This window comes from Lissotriton helveticus, chromosome 11 (genome assembly GCF_964261635.1).
Source record: "Lissotriton helveticus chromosome 11, aLisHel1.1, whole genome shotgun sequence".
Lineage (NCBI taxonomy): Eukaryota > Metazoa > Chordata > Amphibia > Caudata > Salamandridae > Lissotriton > Lissotriton helveticus.
Window position 1 is genome coordinate 583,526,711 of NC_136072.1, and position 17,650 is coordinate 583,544,360.

The following is a 17,650-nucleotide window of genomic DNA, read 5'->3' on the forward strand; positions in this document are numbered from 1 at the left end:
GAACACCTAAAGGGTGACCAGTGTGGAAACTGAAAGGCCATGCAACAGGGTGTTGCCAGCGTCCAGATGCAAGAGTACAAGGGCCTGAACAGCAGTTCTGCAGTTGCTTTCAGGGATGAAAGATTTCACTTTTTTCAATAGAGCTGCTCCGACGTGGCCTTGATTTTTTTGGAGATAGGTTCACGAGAATGTGTCCAGGGCATATTCAGGTGAATTTGCATTGGGTTAAAGTTGAGGTTTGAATATTGGCAGGTTCATGTCCTCGAGCCTAGTTTGGACTAGTTGTTGCTTGTTCTTGGCGAACAGTACAAACTCTGTTGTGGTGGCATTGAGCTTCACAACATCAGTATAGTCCTCCTTCTCGTATTAGTTCACTTTTGTGATAATTAGATAGTTATAAAGCTATGCAGATGACTTTCAACTTGTCCTAAAACTATGTTCAACTCTACAGGGCTAATGCAAAATTTTAAATCAAAGGGAAATCCCTGGGGAACACTCGTTATGCTGTCATACCAATTCGGGCACACACAACTTTAGTCTCATTGGCCAAATGGCCGTGCTCTAGAAAATATAGCAATTTCCACAATCAAATTGAGTCGTTTACAATCTAATTTTTAATAAAAACCATGTACAAGGCAAATATAGGTGCCAAAGTGCCCTATTTAAAACATTTCTTTCATGGAAACAATCGATAAAAACAAAATAAATCACAATAGTAACATCACAACGTAAAACTCAAAATTAAAATTGAAATCAAAATTGGAAAATAATATACAACAAAACACATAAAAGCATTTCAGCATTTCAACAACTCATATACACAAATAGTAAAAAATGAACCTAATGATCTAAACCCCCTAGTTTTCGTGTGGCCACTTGATCTATTTGCCACTACTTTTCACTGGATCCAAAAGGCTTACAAAGCTTATGCATCAGTTCAAACAACAGTAACAATATCTCATGTACATCCGTTGTTTACTAGGCCCTGGTTGGATTCTCTGTATTAACAAAAAATGCGTCGACGCGTTTCGGTGCAGGACAGCTGATATGTTAGCACCTTCTTCAGGACTTCTTTGATCGGGGTTTCTCACTTGAATAAATGGTGACTGGCACCCTCTCCTATCTGTGTTGAGGGTGATGAGACAAACAACCATCCAAGAAGTTTTAGTTGACTTCCTCCCTGTCACATCTCCGGGGTCCCATATGGTATATCTCTATTTTTTGAGCAGGAATCCTTGTATTAGGTTAGCTTTTCCTGTTATTCCTCTTTATTAGAAGATTGGGTTCAGTATCTTAAAAACTTTTAAAACCCTCCTTGAACGGGCATAGCGTTTATGCGCTCCTTCTGAAAACTGGATATGTTCTCTTATCTGGTGGGGCCGCGTCTCTGCCTCGTTCAAAAACAATCTGCTATGCCCGTTCAAGGAGGGTTTTAAAAGTTTTTAAGATAGCCCAAATAGATCAAATGATGCAAAAAATGCAGCAACGTGTTGCGGCACAGTGGAAGACCCTTTGCAAAGGTTGACTGGTCACATTTCTATTGCTTATTGTCATCCTACACCCCAGTTAGATCAGTGCAGTCTGAGAGTAAGTACCTTAAGGTGACACCCAGACTTAGGAGGACAAGCTTTCTTAGTTTAAGAGACTTCCGCTTCGAGTAGTTTACCTCGAAGATTAGCGTAGTTGCAGATCATGCCGCTCTTCGTTAAAAAAAGAAAAATGGCTGTATCAGGTGAAGATGAAGTGCAATTTACTGTGTACTTTCGCCAGCTGAGTGTATGCTTCAATAAGCTCCTCAGCCCCAAGAAGTCCCAGTTAAGGTAATAATTGCGGGTTATACGCTTTATAACCCAGCGGAAGTGCTTAAATGTCCCCTAATTCTTCTACTACACATTTTTGCCACCAACCACGCAGCTATAATGGAGCCCCTCAGTCAGAAAAATATGCCTATCATTAGTGCAGCAGGTGCAGTGGCACTGCGGAAGAGGACTATCGAGGGTCTACTGTACACCATTTATATGTGTCTTTTACCTCTTTGGGTTGAATGTTGATACTCGTGAAGGGAAGTACCAAATCCTAATTCAATGTGTATCTTACAATAGTGATTCCTGACAGCCTTCCAACGGTGTTAACCCATGAGCCGAAAAATGTCCACATTTTTTATTTTTCAAATTATCGAGAAATCACTGCATCTTGATTTTGTTTTCAGATCTAATTCCTGGATCCATGTTCTGAGTGTGGATAGGATAATTTACACAAAACTTTGCTTAAGCCTAAAGTATGGCATGCACTGATAGCAGCACAGTCTCTGAAGTCCATGACCAACTGCTATGTGAAATCAGAAGCTTGGCTATCATCTATAGTCACTTCAGGCCACCACTTTTGGTCATCTAATTGTATGTAGCTGTCAGCCATTGTCACTGAACTCCATCATCTTCCACTGTGCAAGGTTATATGTGCAGCCAGCAGTCGCATTGGAGATCTTCTCTTTCAGTAGTTCATGGTGATGTGTGTACTTTTCAGCCATATTGGAGTCCACCTCCTTCCACTGTCCAAGGTGACATATGCCGCGGCCTGCTACTCCAGGGACCGGAGTCCTCTCTTTCCGCGATATAAGGTTACATTTGCAGCCAGCAGCTACACTGGAGCCCCTCCCATTCCACAACCCACATAGTTTTCCAGCTACTTCTGCCATCCAAGGTTACAGGAGCTGTTTCCAGCTACACTAGAGCTGGAGCCCATCTGCTTCCACTGCCCGTGGTTACCTGTGCAGCCCGCAGTCTCACTGGAGTCCATATCCTTCCACGAAGATAGTGGTTACGCTTCAGTCTAGTTCCAGTAATAGTGTAAGACGAACCATACTGATCCGCCAATAGGTTATAAATTCATATACCGTATTTTCCGGCGTATAAGACGACTTTTTAACCCCTTAAAACGTTCTGGAAAGTCGGGGGTCGTCTTATACGCCGGGTGCCAAATTTGAGGGTATGTTTTCATGCGTTTCTTACATAGCGCGGACTACACCCAAAGGTGTCAGACTGCTTCTGCATTATAAAACACTGCGCGAGCACGCAATCAGAGCACGTGTTTTTTTGGCAGAAATACAGAAATCCTCCTGTAACATAAATTGCTCAAGCAGTGAAAATACTACCGGTAAGGCGTATTGGCCGCACTGGCTGGCGAGGGGCTGATCTTGTGTTCGTCTTGTGTTTGAGTTCCCTAAGCTGCACCCTTTCCCGCCCACGCTTCGGACCCAGCCAGGGGCTCTAATCCGCCGTCCATGCCCAGTGCCGGAGCTCCCCCTCCCCTCGCAGCGCGGGGGCTGTGGGGAATATTGGTACGTCACTAGTGCAGGCGTCAATCATGCACTTAAAGGTTTATGCGATTGTATATAGCGCGGACTTTACCCGAAGGTGTCGGAGCGCTTTACAGTAGGAACAGTATTGATACAAGAGGAACAATTACAAATGAACAAATTACAAAAGCAAACGTTAAGTTACATGGATCAAAAGGGACAATAGTGAGCAACCAAAATACATGAGGTAGCAATCGGTACATTCCTGGAGAAAAAAGTGACAAGTGTGCAGGTTACAAAAGCGTACAAAGTACGAGCCAAAATAAAATAAAATAAATTCTCAAAATGGCTATGCAGGACTGCGTTGGACTGCGCTGGAAGTGGGGGTAGTCTTATACGGCGAGTATAGCACGAAACCTACATTTTATCAAGCAAAGTAGGGGGTCGTCTTATACGCCGGGTCGTCTTATAAGCCGGAAAATACAGTAATTCTTAGTGATATAGAAGTAGAAACAGTTTGTCACTTGACCACCTTTAAATGACCGTAGAGATGACATACTGATTTTTAAACTTTCAAATCATTTTTATTGAGTTTTCAAGGAAAAGAACATTATAAATGATAATAACAATAATGATAATAACAATAATACTGACAAATAAAACAAAATGGTATGCAAGGAAGAATTACAAAAGAAGAAGAAAATGCCAGGAGGTTACCCATTACTTGGCAGTTGGAGTTACAGTTATGTTAGAGAGATACAGGTGGTATATATATATATATATATATCAATGCTCGAAGGTGTCCACCTTTGAGTAGCACGTGAACAGCAGCTTGGTTTATGTATAGGTGAGGACGGGGATCCACTCGTAGACGCCGCTCCGTACGGGATCTGCCCGACGCGTTTCGAAGCTCCATATGCTTCTCTTCAGGGGCTTTAACGGAAGCGGTGTGCGCAACCTCCGACCCACTTCCCCATTATATATATAACACACCCACCGATGGAAGGCTCAAATGAGACTGTGCATTCTGGGAAGTGTGGTCCGGGAAGCACACAATCAAGTCCTGTATGCACTCCACAAGTGGGCCCGTCCTCGATTCCAAGTACGACTGCTGCTTCACTTTCGTGACCCCCAGGGTACCTGGGTGGTGCATACTCCGCGGCTGGACGGCCGCGTATCAATCAATGCTCGAAGGTGTCCACCTTTGAGAAGCACGCGAACAGCAGCTTGATTTATGTATAGGTGAGGACGGGGATCCACTCGTAGACGCCGCTCCGTACAGGATCTGCCCGACGCGTTTCGAAGCTCCATATGCTTCTCTTCAGGGGCTTTAACGGAAGCGGTGTACGCTACCTCCGACCCGCTTCCCCATTATATATATAACACACCCACCGATGGGAGGCTCAAATGAGACTGTGCATTCTGGGAAGTGTGGTCCGGGAAGCACACAATCAAGTCCTGTATGGACTCCACAAGTGGGCCCGTCCTCGATTCCAAGTACGACTGCTGCTTCACTTTCGTGTCCCCCAGGGTACCGGGGTGGTGCATACTCCGCGGCTGGACGGCTGCGTATAAATCAATGCTCGAAGGTGTCCACCTTTGAGTAGCACGCGAACAGCAGCTTGGTTTATGTATAGGTGAGGACGGGGATCCACTCGTAGACGCCGCTCCGTACGGGATCTGCCCGTTGCGTTTCGAAGCTCCATATGCTTCTCTTCAGGGGCTTTAACGGAAGCGGTGTGCGCAACCTCCGACCCACTTCCCCATTATATACATAACACACCCACCGATGGGAGGCAGTCTCATTTGAGCCTCCCATCGGTGGGTGTGTTATATATAAAATGGGGAAGTCGTTCTATTATAACGTTACGTTGCAGGCGTACAATAGAGGACATAACAGTTTATATATGATATATAATATACACAATATCGCACTGGCCCATTGATGAGGTTCATTTTAATGACATACTGTTTTTACTGTATTTTCCACAGACATGTTTTTTTTTGTGTAATTTATTTGTCGCTTCATTTTTGTTTTATCAGTACGATTCGAAAAACATTTATTTTGTCTTTTCGTGCTTAAGGGGTATCCTTCACCATAGTGTCACAAGCACCAGATGTATTGTCGCTGTTAAACACATTAATAGAAAGAATTGCATTGATTAATATTTTTAAATATTTATATACATTGGCTATGATCTTCATAATTTTCAGTAAAGTCAGGAAGAATTTTAATTTTTCGATGTTAAAGTGTCCTGTTCCTTATGCTGTATAATTTGTGCATTCTCTGTAGCAGCCTCCACAGTCTAATGACCAACCATAGCATAAAGTCGCAAGCAGAGCTTCCATTCATAGTCACTTTAGTCCATCGCATTCCAGACCCCAATTATATGTGGTCATCCGAGATGGTGGGCTTGGGGATCCCCAGCTTGGTTCATTACTACGCTGCAATACACCTATGCTACCTCATCCACTGGACAAGGAGAGAAACAGGGGAGTGGTGCATAATAGGCCATACTATACAGTTGGACCCCTGTGGGAAGTCCCCGGCCAACCTAGAGGAGACCAGACGAGAACGCTATATATATATTTCACATTACGAGGGTGACGTTGGATTTGATTGACACTCGCATATACATATTCAGTGTTTTACACCACCTCCCCCCCCTCCCTAACCAGCCATTTGACATATGGGGTTCTGGTCAGTCCAGGCACAAATTTGTGTTTGCCCCAGTGGAGTGTAAACGCAGAGGAAAAGTAGTGAGGCCCCACGTGAACCCCCATCATGTCCCACACCTCCAATGTCCCTCTCGTAATGGGAGATATATATATATATCTGCATGCATATGGTTTTTGCCATTGTATTAGCATGCTCTTTAGCCCCCAGTCCTCTTTTTACAATTCTCTAAGTGTATGCCTCAACCGCAGTGAGGTAGCCAGTCTTAATTTTTTTTATCAAATCTGTTTATTAGCATTTTGAAAAGGTATCACAGTACATTAGACGTTTCAACATTGATAGCCTAGTAATTGGGCACGTCAGTCATGCATTTAAAGGCGTGTTATCATATGATTAAGGAGTACAAGACTACATATGAATTAAGAAGGAAGGATATCCGCCCCATACTGGCGAAACACATGTTGTCGGGGCAGCCGCCCCAAAGTAGGTCCATGACTGTCCGCACGTTGAGTCTTTGTGCATGAGTATAGTTGGGGGTGGATCTTCCCAGCTCCTGGTTTGTGCACAGAGATGACTTTTATACAACAACTGTGATTGAACAATAAACGGAAGAGCATAAGAAAACAATAGCGGCAAAACCCATAACGCTGGTACCTATTAATTCTCTCCCCCCTTCCCCTTAGGCTACGCCTCCCCCCCTCCCCACACACACGCATGCGCCTAAGTCTCAACTGGACTTGCACCTGAATCCTATGTGACCCCAGGAGTCAATGACGGTGTCAAGCCATCTTATTTGGCAGGAAAGTAACCCGCGGTGCACCCCAATCCCAAAGGGCGACCTTTAGTCCTCCACAACACCTACGCCCCCAGCTCCACCCGTCGGCTGCCAGGCTTTAAGCATACGCTCCCAGTGCTCCGCCATTGGTTCTTTTCGAAGCCCCACCATCTCCTCCCTGCGTATGGCCGTCCACTCTGCCCGGGCCCATCCCTGAAAGGAGGAGGTCCACGCCTGTGCGCTTGGTGGATCACTTGCCTTCCAGCGCCTTGCAAGGAGGCGCGTAGCCACCACCATCCCCAAATCTAAAAGGCTGGACAACACCTTGTGTTTAGGCGGCCTCCTGAACTGATGCAAAATGTATTCCGGCCAGTCAAGGGGTATTGTGCGCCCAGTGCATCTGCTGAGCAGCCGCCGATTACACTCCAGTAGGAGCTCAGCCTAGGGCAGCTCCATAAGAGAAGGATCCCCGCGTCTAACTCTCCGCATCTGGGGCAGGAAGTATCTGCGCGGTGGAAATACTTATTGATGAGCGCGGGCGTGAGGTAGGCCCTATGAACTACATAAAGCTATATCTGGCAGATTTGCAAGTTTCTCGGGACGCGCACCGGGCTTTTAAGGATTCTTTCCCTCTCCTTGTGAGGTAGCCAGTCTTAATGTCTGTCCCAGCACCAAAACATCTCTGCCTTTTCAGAGCCCGGGCACTGTTGCTCAAAAGTAAATGCGCATGGTTAAGACTGATGATTGTATTTTAAACATACCATGTGTTTAGGCATGCCTCAGCCTTAAAACTTGTCTTATTCTCTGGCAGCGAGAGCCCAACATTGACCTGCTGGAGGCCTTCACGGAGCACTGGAAGGGCATCACGTCGTACTACATTGAAACCACAGGTAAGAGCTGCTTAACGTAGAGGGACACTCACACTCTACAAAGTGCTTCCTAATGTCATCAGAACTAGCAAAACTGCTTCCATTCCAACCTAACACACATGTAGATCTGTACTTCTGGCCGCCATTACTAAGTGATGTGCTAGGTTCTGCTGTTCTAAACGTCCTAGGACTGGGCATTATCTGACATTGGAGCATTTGGAAGAACAGGGTTGCTCTTAAAGCAGAAAACGTGATCTTTTTTAGCGCTCCAAAGCTTCATTATTCCTCAGAAGAGTCCTGAAAGTTGGGAGGCTACTTTAGAAGGCAAAAACTGCAAATTGTTGCATATTTTTCATTTTATGTCATCTAAATGTTACAGTTGAGGTTCTGTGTACCGGTTTAGCGAAACATGATATAACTATAGTGCATCTGAAGAAAGCATCAAATTCATACCTCAATTAGGTTTATAAAATCATTGATTTAGAACCTTTTGCAGGATCATGTCTTAACTGGCAGGCTCTCAATGGAACATGTTCGAGCCTTATTAAGACATTGATTGTTTCTTTCTTTAATAGAATATGTCAAAATATGCCAATTTTTTATTTGAAATGTGAGTCGGATTTCTTTTTATAGCGCATATTGTCACATAAGGCATATATTTGTTATACGAGAAAGGGGCTGAATTGAGACAACTTGAATGGAGTTTTTTCTTTAATGGCATGTAATGCAGTTTTGATTTAATTCAGTAAGCTATTCACTTCAACTTTGAATATTAAGAGCAATAAGTACAGACCGAAAGCTGTTAGGATTTTAAAAATGTCTGACCGAATATTAGTGCTAATTTTCCTGCATATATTGTACAGCAACTCTTTAATGTCTTTGCACTAAACTGTAGTTTACATGCAATAAGACAACCATTCAACAGGGGATTTTGGTTCTTAACGCACACCTTTGACTGACCTAGCACACCTGTTCAATATGTCTTCAAATGGTCTGTTTGCCATCTTGCTTCAAAACTGTCAGTAACATCCCATTCACTCAGAAATATTGAGCTGGTCTGATTGGGAGGGAAGACACAGACATAATAGGTCTAATTAATTTAGACAGATCATTAACAAACTGAATTGAGTATGTAAGAAAGAATTCGAATTTTGACTACAACAGGCGACGGAGAGAGATTTTTCTGTTCTTCATTGGACATAGGCTAATTTATCAGCAAAGGTTAAAAATATAACTCAATTTGTATTTAACACGAATATCAATGTATGGTAGGAACCCTTCTGGTAGAAGAAATACTTTCTGTAGTTTGTAAGCAGCATCTTACACCAACAATTCAGTGCAGGATAACAAAAAATATTTTGAAGCTCACCCCTAAGGCATGCAAGGAACCATTAATACAATTTTAGTATTACTCTTAGGGCCAGGTTACGTGTATCCTAAAAACGTGATCTCTGCGCAACCACCTGCTTGTGCAAAGATCACAATTATCAGTGGTGTGATGTTTATCGCACTCTGTAGTTAAAGGTACGATAAAGTTCACACTCTCATTAAATTTCAGCAGCTGAAAACAGCTGGAGTTTACTGGAGCGGAAATGGCATAATTCCTAAGACATGCATATTTTTTTGTGGTAAGCACTAACATCTGCATATTATCGCATAACCGACAAAACACTCTAAACAAATCCTGCCATATATCACACCTGATAAATTCCAACCAGGAATTCATCAGGTGCAATACAATTTCGACTATTTGAGTCACTTATAATCCTATCCTTAATCTAGTTGAGGGAGAGTGATTTTAAGATTTAACCACAAAAACCCAGATTGTAATTATTTGAAAGACGTTGCGAATGAGATGAAGGTAAATGAGATTAAGTCATGCCCTTTATTTAAATCTGGAAAAAACAAAAGTTTGTTAAAGAGTGCTTTTGTGTGATCTATTTGTATTTACTGCATATGTAAGAAAAAAGATTAACTATATCAAACAATAAATATGTAGAAAAAGAGTTTTAATGAGTAGAAAAACTGTTTTACATTAATAGAAAAACTAACTTCATCAGACTAAGGAAAAAAGTGTCCCCTTCTATCATACTTGCCGACTGATGTTTTGTGCTCTGCATACTGACTGACTCCAGACAGAGCTTATTACTATTGCAAGTTTGACATCAATAGTCCACCCTCCATATAGCGAAGAAACTAAGTATAATAATTTTAATAACAAACGTCTACACTGTAATCTTTAGTGGGGATTTTTGGTGATTTCACATCTACTGTTTTTGTTAAATTGTCTCCTAATTAGCTTTTATTAATTTTATTTCTGTCCCATGCTTGTTTGACCACTATTTCTTCTTTCTGGCACTACTGGAGCAGATGAGAACCGCCCGGCCCAGAAGACCGACATCCCCTGGCGCCTGAAGCAGATGCTGGACATCCTGGTGTATGAGGAGAAGCAACCCCAGCTGGATGGCGAGGCGGGCCCTTGCATGGAATACCTGCTGCAGCACAAGATCCTGGAGACGCTCGGAACTCTGGGGAAGGCTGAGGTACAAGCTAAGCCGCGGACGTCACAAATTGAGTGACTCTGTGGCCATGGGTTGAGAAACGTTGGCTCTGTTACGTGTATTTAAGTCTCCCAGAGATTGGTGGTAGTTAAGTTCTTCATCTGTAAAACACTAATTCACCTAATAAGTCTTTGTTGGTGCTGACTATAGAAAACTAGACTTGCCATTCTCAATTGGTCTTCATTCATAGAGCTAAGAGAACAACCATTTATTTTGCTTCTTTCTGGAGTTGAAGTGGTTCATGATCCAGCGCAGATCTACAATGTGTTCCAACACATTGTCTTTTTTTATTTGTTCTTTTTTGTTTGCTGAGAAACAATATAGCACACAAACGAGAGGACTTGAGTCATAGCCCCACAAGTTCTTAATAGTTCAACAAATTAAATTAAATTGACCCCTATCTGTGCCCAGCGTAGTGTAAATTTACTAATTTCCTTCCAACTATTGTGCAATAAAAAAACTCATCAAGGATCCACTTATCCACTTTATAGCAAAAAAAATAGCCGGCAAGCAATAGCATGTTAATTGAACCTTTGTTTTTCTCTGTGACTGTGTGTGTGTGTGTGTGTGTGTGTGTATGTGTATATATATATATATATATATATATATATATATATATATATATATATATATATATATATATATATACATATATACATATACATACACACACATCACTAGGTCTTGTTTTAACACGAAAATAGATATGAGGTTTTACCCCATACTCTGTTGCAGAAGTAGGATTTCTCCAATTTGCTAAAATCACTGATACCATTAGCATTTTTTTAAAGAAACCTTTTGATGTTGGTAAACAGATGCCACAGGCCAGCCCCCCACTCTGAATAGTGTTCCAACTCCAGACTCCGGTACAGTTCACCATCTGCCACTTTTATGGGCAGATCAATATCTTGGCCGCAGTCTGATAAAGACATATCGAAGGGTGTGGTCAAAGTTGTGGCATTTTCAAACAATTGCTATTAGAGAGGAATACAAAAAAATGTAAAGAGTATGTTCATTTATTTCGTTATTCATAGCATTTTTAAACAGGTCTACTATTACATTAAAAAACGGACCCTGCCTCATGTCCGTTAAATCTAGGTGGGTTATGAAAGTTTGTTGTTCTAAAAACTGGGTCCTGGTTCTAAAAAGTTTGGCGAGCGCGACTCTAGGTACTTTGAGAGCTGTCAGCTGCATTCCTCTTCCAGCAGTTCTGCAGCCTCTGATAGTTGGGAGGTGGGCTAGATTTGGACAGATCCCCTGGAATCAAACCACGGTAACTAGTACAAATTTAAAAGCTTCCTGGACCAATTCATTTGGAAGAGGCAGGTTTAGTGTGGAAAGCAGAACTGGAATGACGAGGTCAAAATTAGGATAGAGGACTTATCTTTTTGCAAGAAGTCCTACTTTCATTCAGATATGGATATTCAAGTAGTTTGTTTCTGTGAGAGTGAAGGTAGAGAAATAGGAAGCAACCTTACCCTTGTCTGCCTCTGCCAACTGGAAACTAATGCTCTAATTTTAACTTTAGTGTGGTGACCTTGGTCTTAAAGACCACAAACAGCTGATGGGAGAAGATTCAGGTGTGAAAACTGCCATATTACCTGCTGATGGAAAAGAGTTGGTCTGAGATTTCGTACAGGGTATACACTGTGAACTGAAGCAACTCTGAGAGCTTGGCAGTGTGACTTCTGGCCTCCACAGCAGCACCTGAATCCAACACTGTCAGATGATGCTCATCAAACCTGCTTAGGAACATAGAGGGCAGTTCTCACTCTTGCTGTCTAGTCTGCCTGCAGGCGTGCTAATTATAATGGTGGTCTTAAAGAAAACGAAAAAAGACTGAAGGTCATTTTTCGGTCCTGGGTGAACGGAGCTGACCGCCTCACACCAGGGCTGCGCTTTTTATGTCAGATTGTTTCTCAGCTATACTATGGTCGCGTGGTAAACTTATTTGGGAACAAGTGGAGTTTGGAACCGCACACTTGATGATTGGACACATTCAAAAACTTCCCAGTGGAGGATTTTTAGGGCCAATAGGAAGGCCTCAATTAGCAAAGTATTGTTGCCGCCAACTCTGTAAGGGAATTTTTCACAGTAGTTAGCAACTTTCTTAACCCCTCTTGTATTTTCTTGAGAGTAATGTACTCCGATGAAGTATGCAAAACGATTACCTTTGAATTGGCAGAGACCATCTCCAACATCTACTCCTCATTTCAATCCTACTCCTTGAGTAGCAACACTTCTGTTTCCACCTTCTTCAACACACCTACTATCACTCAAATGCATCTAGTCTGATAAGTTTCTTCTCAACTCACTTAATTGAAATGAGATTCTCCTAATGATTGCTCTGCCATTCTCATTTTCAAAGATTCTACATTGTGTGTTCCCTGTAATTAACCACCATTCCCAGTTCCACCTTGAGCTCAGGCTGTCCAGTTCGCTGATTTGTTCTCAGTTATATCACAAACAAGTTTGGTGGTGAAACAGTGCAAAACGAGTGTGAGCACCATTAATGCTTCTCTCGTAATCCGCATAGTGCTAAAAAAAGCATAAAGCATGTTTTCGTCCATTTTAAACAGTGTACTGACCTCTACGTTAGGCTGAATTGTTCAGTGCCGAATGTCATACATGAAAGCTGAGCCCAAAGGCAGAATGAATACAGGGGAACTCGTGAGACTTCGCAGTAGTCTTTAGGCATCGAAAGGCTGGTAGGTCTAAAGTGGAGTCAGGTAAGCCTTAAAAAGGCTCACAGGATCTAACCAGAGTTAGTCATGTCTAGGTGACTCCTCGGCAGGTGACTTTGTCTCCTTTGTGAATTGTCAGCCTGTTAGAAATACCAGCTTGGGGGAGATATCCCAATTTCTCTTGTTTTGGGCACTTCTGCCCACTGAGCCCTTGTGTTTACCAGCGGGACAGTGGACATGCTTTCACAAACCCGTTGCCAGGTTGCATTCGTGAGCCAAACCCTAGTGTGGGCAGACAGAACATATGACCATAAGGTTGTCCAAATCTCTCTCAGTATAAAATGACTTCAAATGGCTAGAAGCCAACATTTAACTGCCCCGCCTACCCCTCACCCTCAGCTGTTAGTAAATGACAGGACCACCTTAGTGGGTGAACTACTGAACTGCCTCACAGTGAGCTACAATTAAGGACCCAATTCAGATCATGGTAGGACAGGCTCCTTTTAAAGTGGCCATACCATTGACCACTTCTCATAGTCATGGCCCAGTTTTGTTCCGTAGTGTTCTTCTGTTCAACATTGGAATAGTCTGCAATATGGAATCCAGGCCAATGTATAAATTCTTGTATGTTCCTGTAATAACCCCTGCTTCTAGGCCTGCCAGTCGGGTATTATTTTCATTGTTGCTTCCTTCCAGTACCCTCCAGGAATGAAACAGCAGGTCCTCCTCTTCTTCAGCCGCGTCCTGGAACAGGTGCAGCGTCCCCTCTTACACTACATCAATGTGCACCGTCCTGTGCAGGTTAGTATCTGGTTTGCATACAGATTTCTGAAGATAAAGTGTGGCAGGTGACCACAGGTTGGGTGTGTTGACTATCTATGCTAAGCAGTCAGCTGGTCCCATGTCATGTGGCTAACTCTTAGACAGTTCTTCTTGTTACAGCTAGATCACTAAGCATGCATAGACTTGTAGTTAAAATGATCTTTTTTTTAACGTAATGGCCTACAATCCCAGGATGCTTCGTGCTTTTAGCTGAGAAATTAAGACTGGTTAAATGTTTGCTTTTCTTAAATGGCTTGTTTTACACGTTATTCCTTCCATGGAATTGAAAACCAATGAAAATATTCTAAGAAAAGCATGGATAAATGTTACTCTCAGGACATCAGGCCACTTCACTGCTATTTCTTCACGTCCGCAAAGCACAAGCGATCTCACTGTTAAATTAGTCATTTCGAATTTGAACCTTTGACTTTCAAGTTGCACACAATTATCTCTCCCTTAATAGCATTAACCGAGCGAATAATTTCATTGGATTCCATGGCGTGCATATTTGTCAATACTTCTGCCTATGCACAGGTGTCTCTGGGGTGAGATGTCAGTGAGTTTGTATCCATGCTCTTCATGGGTGTGGCAGTTTGCATAGACAGTGTTGCTGCTGGTCACCAGTATTTGTGTGATTTCATCCCTGAAGGACATTGGTGTTTTGTGTGTGTTTGATGTCACTTATGCCTTGTGATTCTCTCCATACTTCCAGAAGCTTATCCGCCTGGATGGAGATTCCTTGGGCCCGTCTGCTGAGAAGGAAGAGTCCCAGTTCCTCTCTGCTGTCTGCACCAAGATCAAGCATGACCCCTCACTGCTCACACACATCCTTGAGGTAAGGACGTTCCTAGCTTTCAGTACAGATAACAATCACCCCGATTGGAACTGTCTTGTCGCGTGGGCAGCACAGACATTGAATAATGAGGGAGGACCTTCTGTCTTATTTTTTAAAAATATTTTTTAGTAGACATTTTTGCAAGGAAGGAGCGAATTAACTATCAACAAATAGGCACAAGCTGTTTCCTTCTAGGTATTAATTAACAGTGATACTTAACTTCCGGTTGTTTCGTCCATCAAGCACACACGGCAATGAGGTTGCAGAGAAATGGGGAAACATCGTTTAGAACGCGGTGTTTACACCGCAGTGTCTTTATAACGCTGCCATTACCACGCGCTGGATGGCGCTGTTGGGCAAGGAATGTTGTAATTCTATATTCCAACACCTTCCCTACTGTTACGTGGACTGGTGTTGGAATATAAAATTATAAGATTCCAAAATCCGCGCCCTCCAACGCAAGTCGTTGTAACGACTTGCGTTGTAATGCACGCGTTGTCAAGTACCACGATCTTTTAGATCGCGTTGTACTGACATACATCCGAGAAATGCTACACCACATAACTACTGTCAGCTGAGGACCGCTTGTCTCCATCCGTTTGGAGCTCTCCCTCGTCACAATCACCACAGTTTCAAGGGGTGAAAGCTCAGGGAACAAGGTTCTCACCCTTTTTTTTAGATTTTGTTTTTGTTACAGTCGTTGCAACTCTATCAATTAAAAATTACCTTTCATTGACTGCTTGTGGCTCTTCCTTGAAATGCTTACATCGGCTACTAATCACAAACCAAAGACACTTTAAGATCAGATTCATCAGCGTCAAACCACCTGTGCCCTCATTCATCTAAAAAGGAACGTATAAATGCATAATTCTGATAATCTGAGCTCAGGTTTAGGTGATGCAGTTTCTTAAAAACATTTATTTCAAATCTAGAGATTAAAGATCTTCCCTCTGCATTTCATCTTACGCTGTATTGTCTTCCACTAGCCCAGATATTTTACTTGGAAGACTAGTAAAATGTCTCTTTTTGTAAAAGCCTTTCGATAGTGTAACTCCGCTTGGTCTCTAAATGAACTTCCCTTGTGATTTCTTATCCTTCAGCGAGATGTCTGGTCTTATGTTGCAAACATGAGGCACTTTATAATTCTTAGTGTGTGCTTTTCCTTTTATAAAGAGCCTGGCCTCATACAATCCCTGGAATCCATTGACATCTTGTACAGTCTGCTTGTTTGTAAGGGACCCTTGCATTTTTTTCTTCCTTGAAACATGCTGAGGAACTTCCATTGCTCCCTTGAGCTTGGAATTGCTTTACCATACCTGTGGAAATTATTGGTGATACAATTTTCTGTGAAAGCTGACACTCTGGAGCAAGCTTGCCTTTCTAGGCATTGAATGAGAGCTAAAGAAAGTAAAGTATGTCAAAGAACCTCTTTTTTTCTAAATTACTGTGAGGGTCTATATATTAACCATAAATTAAGCACCACCCATAAGGGAGGCCTTTCTTTAGGTCCTGGGGCAGTCCAGTATCTGTTAAACAAAGGGATCCACCCTTATAAACTTGGGAACAATTGAAAGAGTGTTCCTCCAGAATTTGTGTGTCTCCTACGTTCAGGAAAAGCACACAGCTTTGTTCAAATACCCCTCACCCAGCAAAAGGACCCTTGGTGGAATGCTTCATCATCGGGGTCTTCCCGCCCCGCTGCGGGAAGGGGGGGTGCTCCGACCTACGACTACGCGGGAGCACTGATTACAATACTATGTGTGATATAGGAGTGTGAGTGGAAGGGTCAGAAGTGAGTGAAAGTGATGAATAATTAAAAATACCTGGCTCAGCGGAAAAATAAACTTTAATGTTCCTGTAAGCTGGCATTATTAAAAGTGGGGAAAGAGAAGTTGGTACTATGCTTTAATGGGCCGTACTTCCTTTGCCTACGGCCCATTAAGCATAGTACCAGTACCTCCATCTCTTTCCCCACTTTTATTAATACCAACTTACAGGAACATTAAAATGTATTTTTCCGTTGAGCCAGGTATGTAAATGTTGATGAGCGTGGGGTGAGCCATGATCCTTGGGGTACTCCGCAGAAGGTATCGGTGGGTTCGGAGAGGAAGGGAGGGAGTCTGATCCTCTGGGTTCTGCCAGAGAGAAAGGATTGGATCCAGTGTAGGGCAGCTCCTTGTATCCCTGCGTAATGAAGTCTGGTTGCTAGAGTGCGATGTGAGACGGTGGCGAAGGCTGCGGAGAGGTCTAGAAGGATGAGGGCCGCGGTATGTCCCTGGTCGAGTAGCCCACGGATGTCGTCTGTGGCGGCAAGGGGGGGCGGTCTCCGTGCTGTGGTTGCGGCAGAATCCGGACTTGAAGATGTCTAGGATGGAGTTCTCTTCGATGAAGGTGGTCAGCTGGGCGTTTTAGAGTCTCTCGGTGACTTTGGCCGCAAAGGGGAGGAAAGAAATGGGCCGGTAGTTCCTCAAGTCTGTTAAGTCGGCTGTTGGTTTCTTGAGGATGGGTTTAACCTCCGCCCATTTCCAGTCGTCTGGGAAGGTGCCGGACATGAAGGAGGTGCAAGTATTATTTGAATTCCAAACACTCCTCAGGGGCATGGCCGAGCCAGCGACCAAGATGGCCGATTGACTCCTTAGCTCCGGAGCCATCACTCGTCTTTTGTTCATTCGCCAGCCTGCATAATAATGCAGAAGACCTGACATCCGCACTGCAGTCTGTGTTGTGAGGGCTCCGGCTGCCGAACGATCTGTCTGCGACCCCTGGCTGTGCCCGCTATGACGGGAATCGGCGCACTGCGCTCCCGGACCCGACACGGGCCTCGGAGGCCCCGAGACAACAGGGGTCTTGGGCGACCCTGAGGGCAGGGTCCAGTGAGCGTGTGGCGGGCCGAGACTCAGTGCCTGCTTGGAGACCTCGGGACGCTGGCGGCTTTTCCCTGCAACACTGCGGGCATCGTTGAGCCCTCCTGACCTGGGCACAGACGGCGGAGGTTGCAAATGGGAGCACCCGAGACGAGAGGTAGGAGAGGCCTTGTTGGCTGAGCTGCCCCCCTTGTTTGGGTGACTTCCGTTGCCTTTGTGCCTGCATCACTGACTCTGGACCACTCCATGTGACCTTCCTGGGGCCCAG

At 43.6% G+C, this 17,650-nt stretch overlaps 1 protein-coding gene across 1 annotated transcript in view; it reads left to right on the forward strand.

The window, feature by feature from the left end:
* The window catches only part of FHIP2B (FHF complex subunit HOOK interacting protein 2B), a 148,539-nt gene that overhangs the window by 37,180 nt on the left and 93,709 nt on the right, over positions 1-17,650 (forward strand). Inside the window, exons 2-5 of the mRNA XM_078666360.1 lie at positions 7,559-7,637; positions 9,987-10,159; positions 13,558-13,662; positions 14,396-14,518. Of these exons, the coding sequence (XP_078522486.1) occupies positions 7,559-7,637; positions 9,987-10,159; positions 13,558-13,662; positions 14,396-14,518 (480 nt within the window). The remainder of the gene's footprint in view (positions 1-7,558; positions 7,638-9,986; positions 10,160-13,557; positions 13,663-14,395; positions 14,519-17,650) is intronic.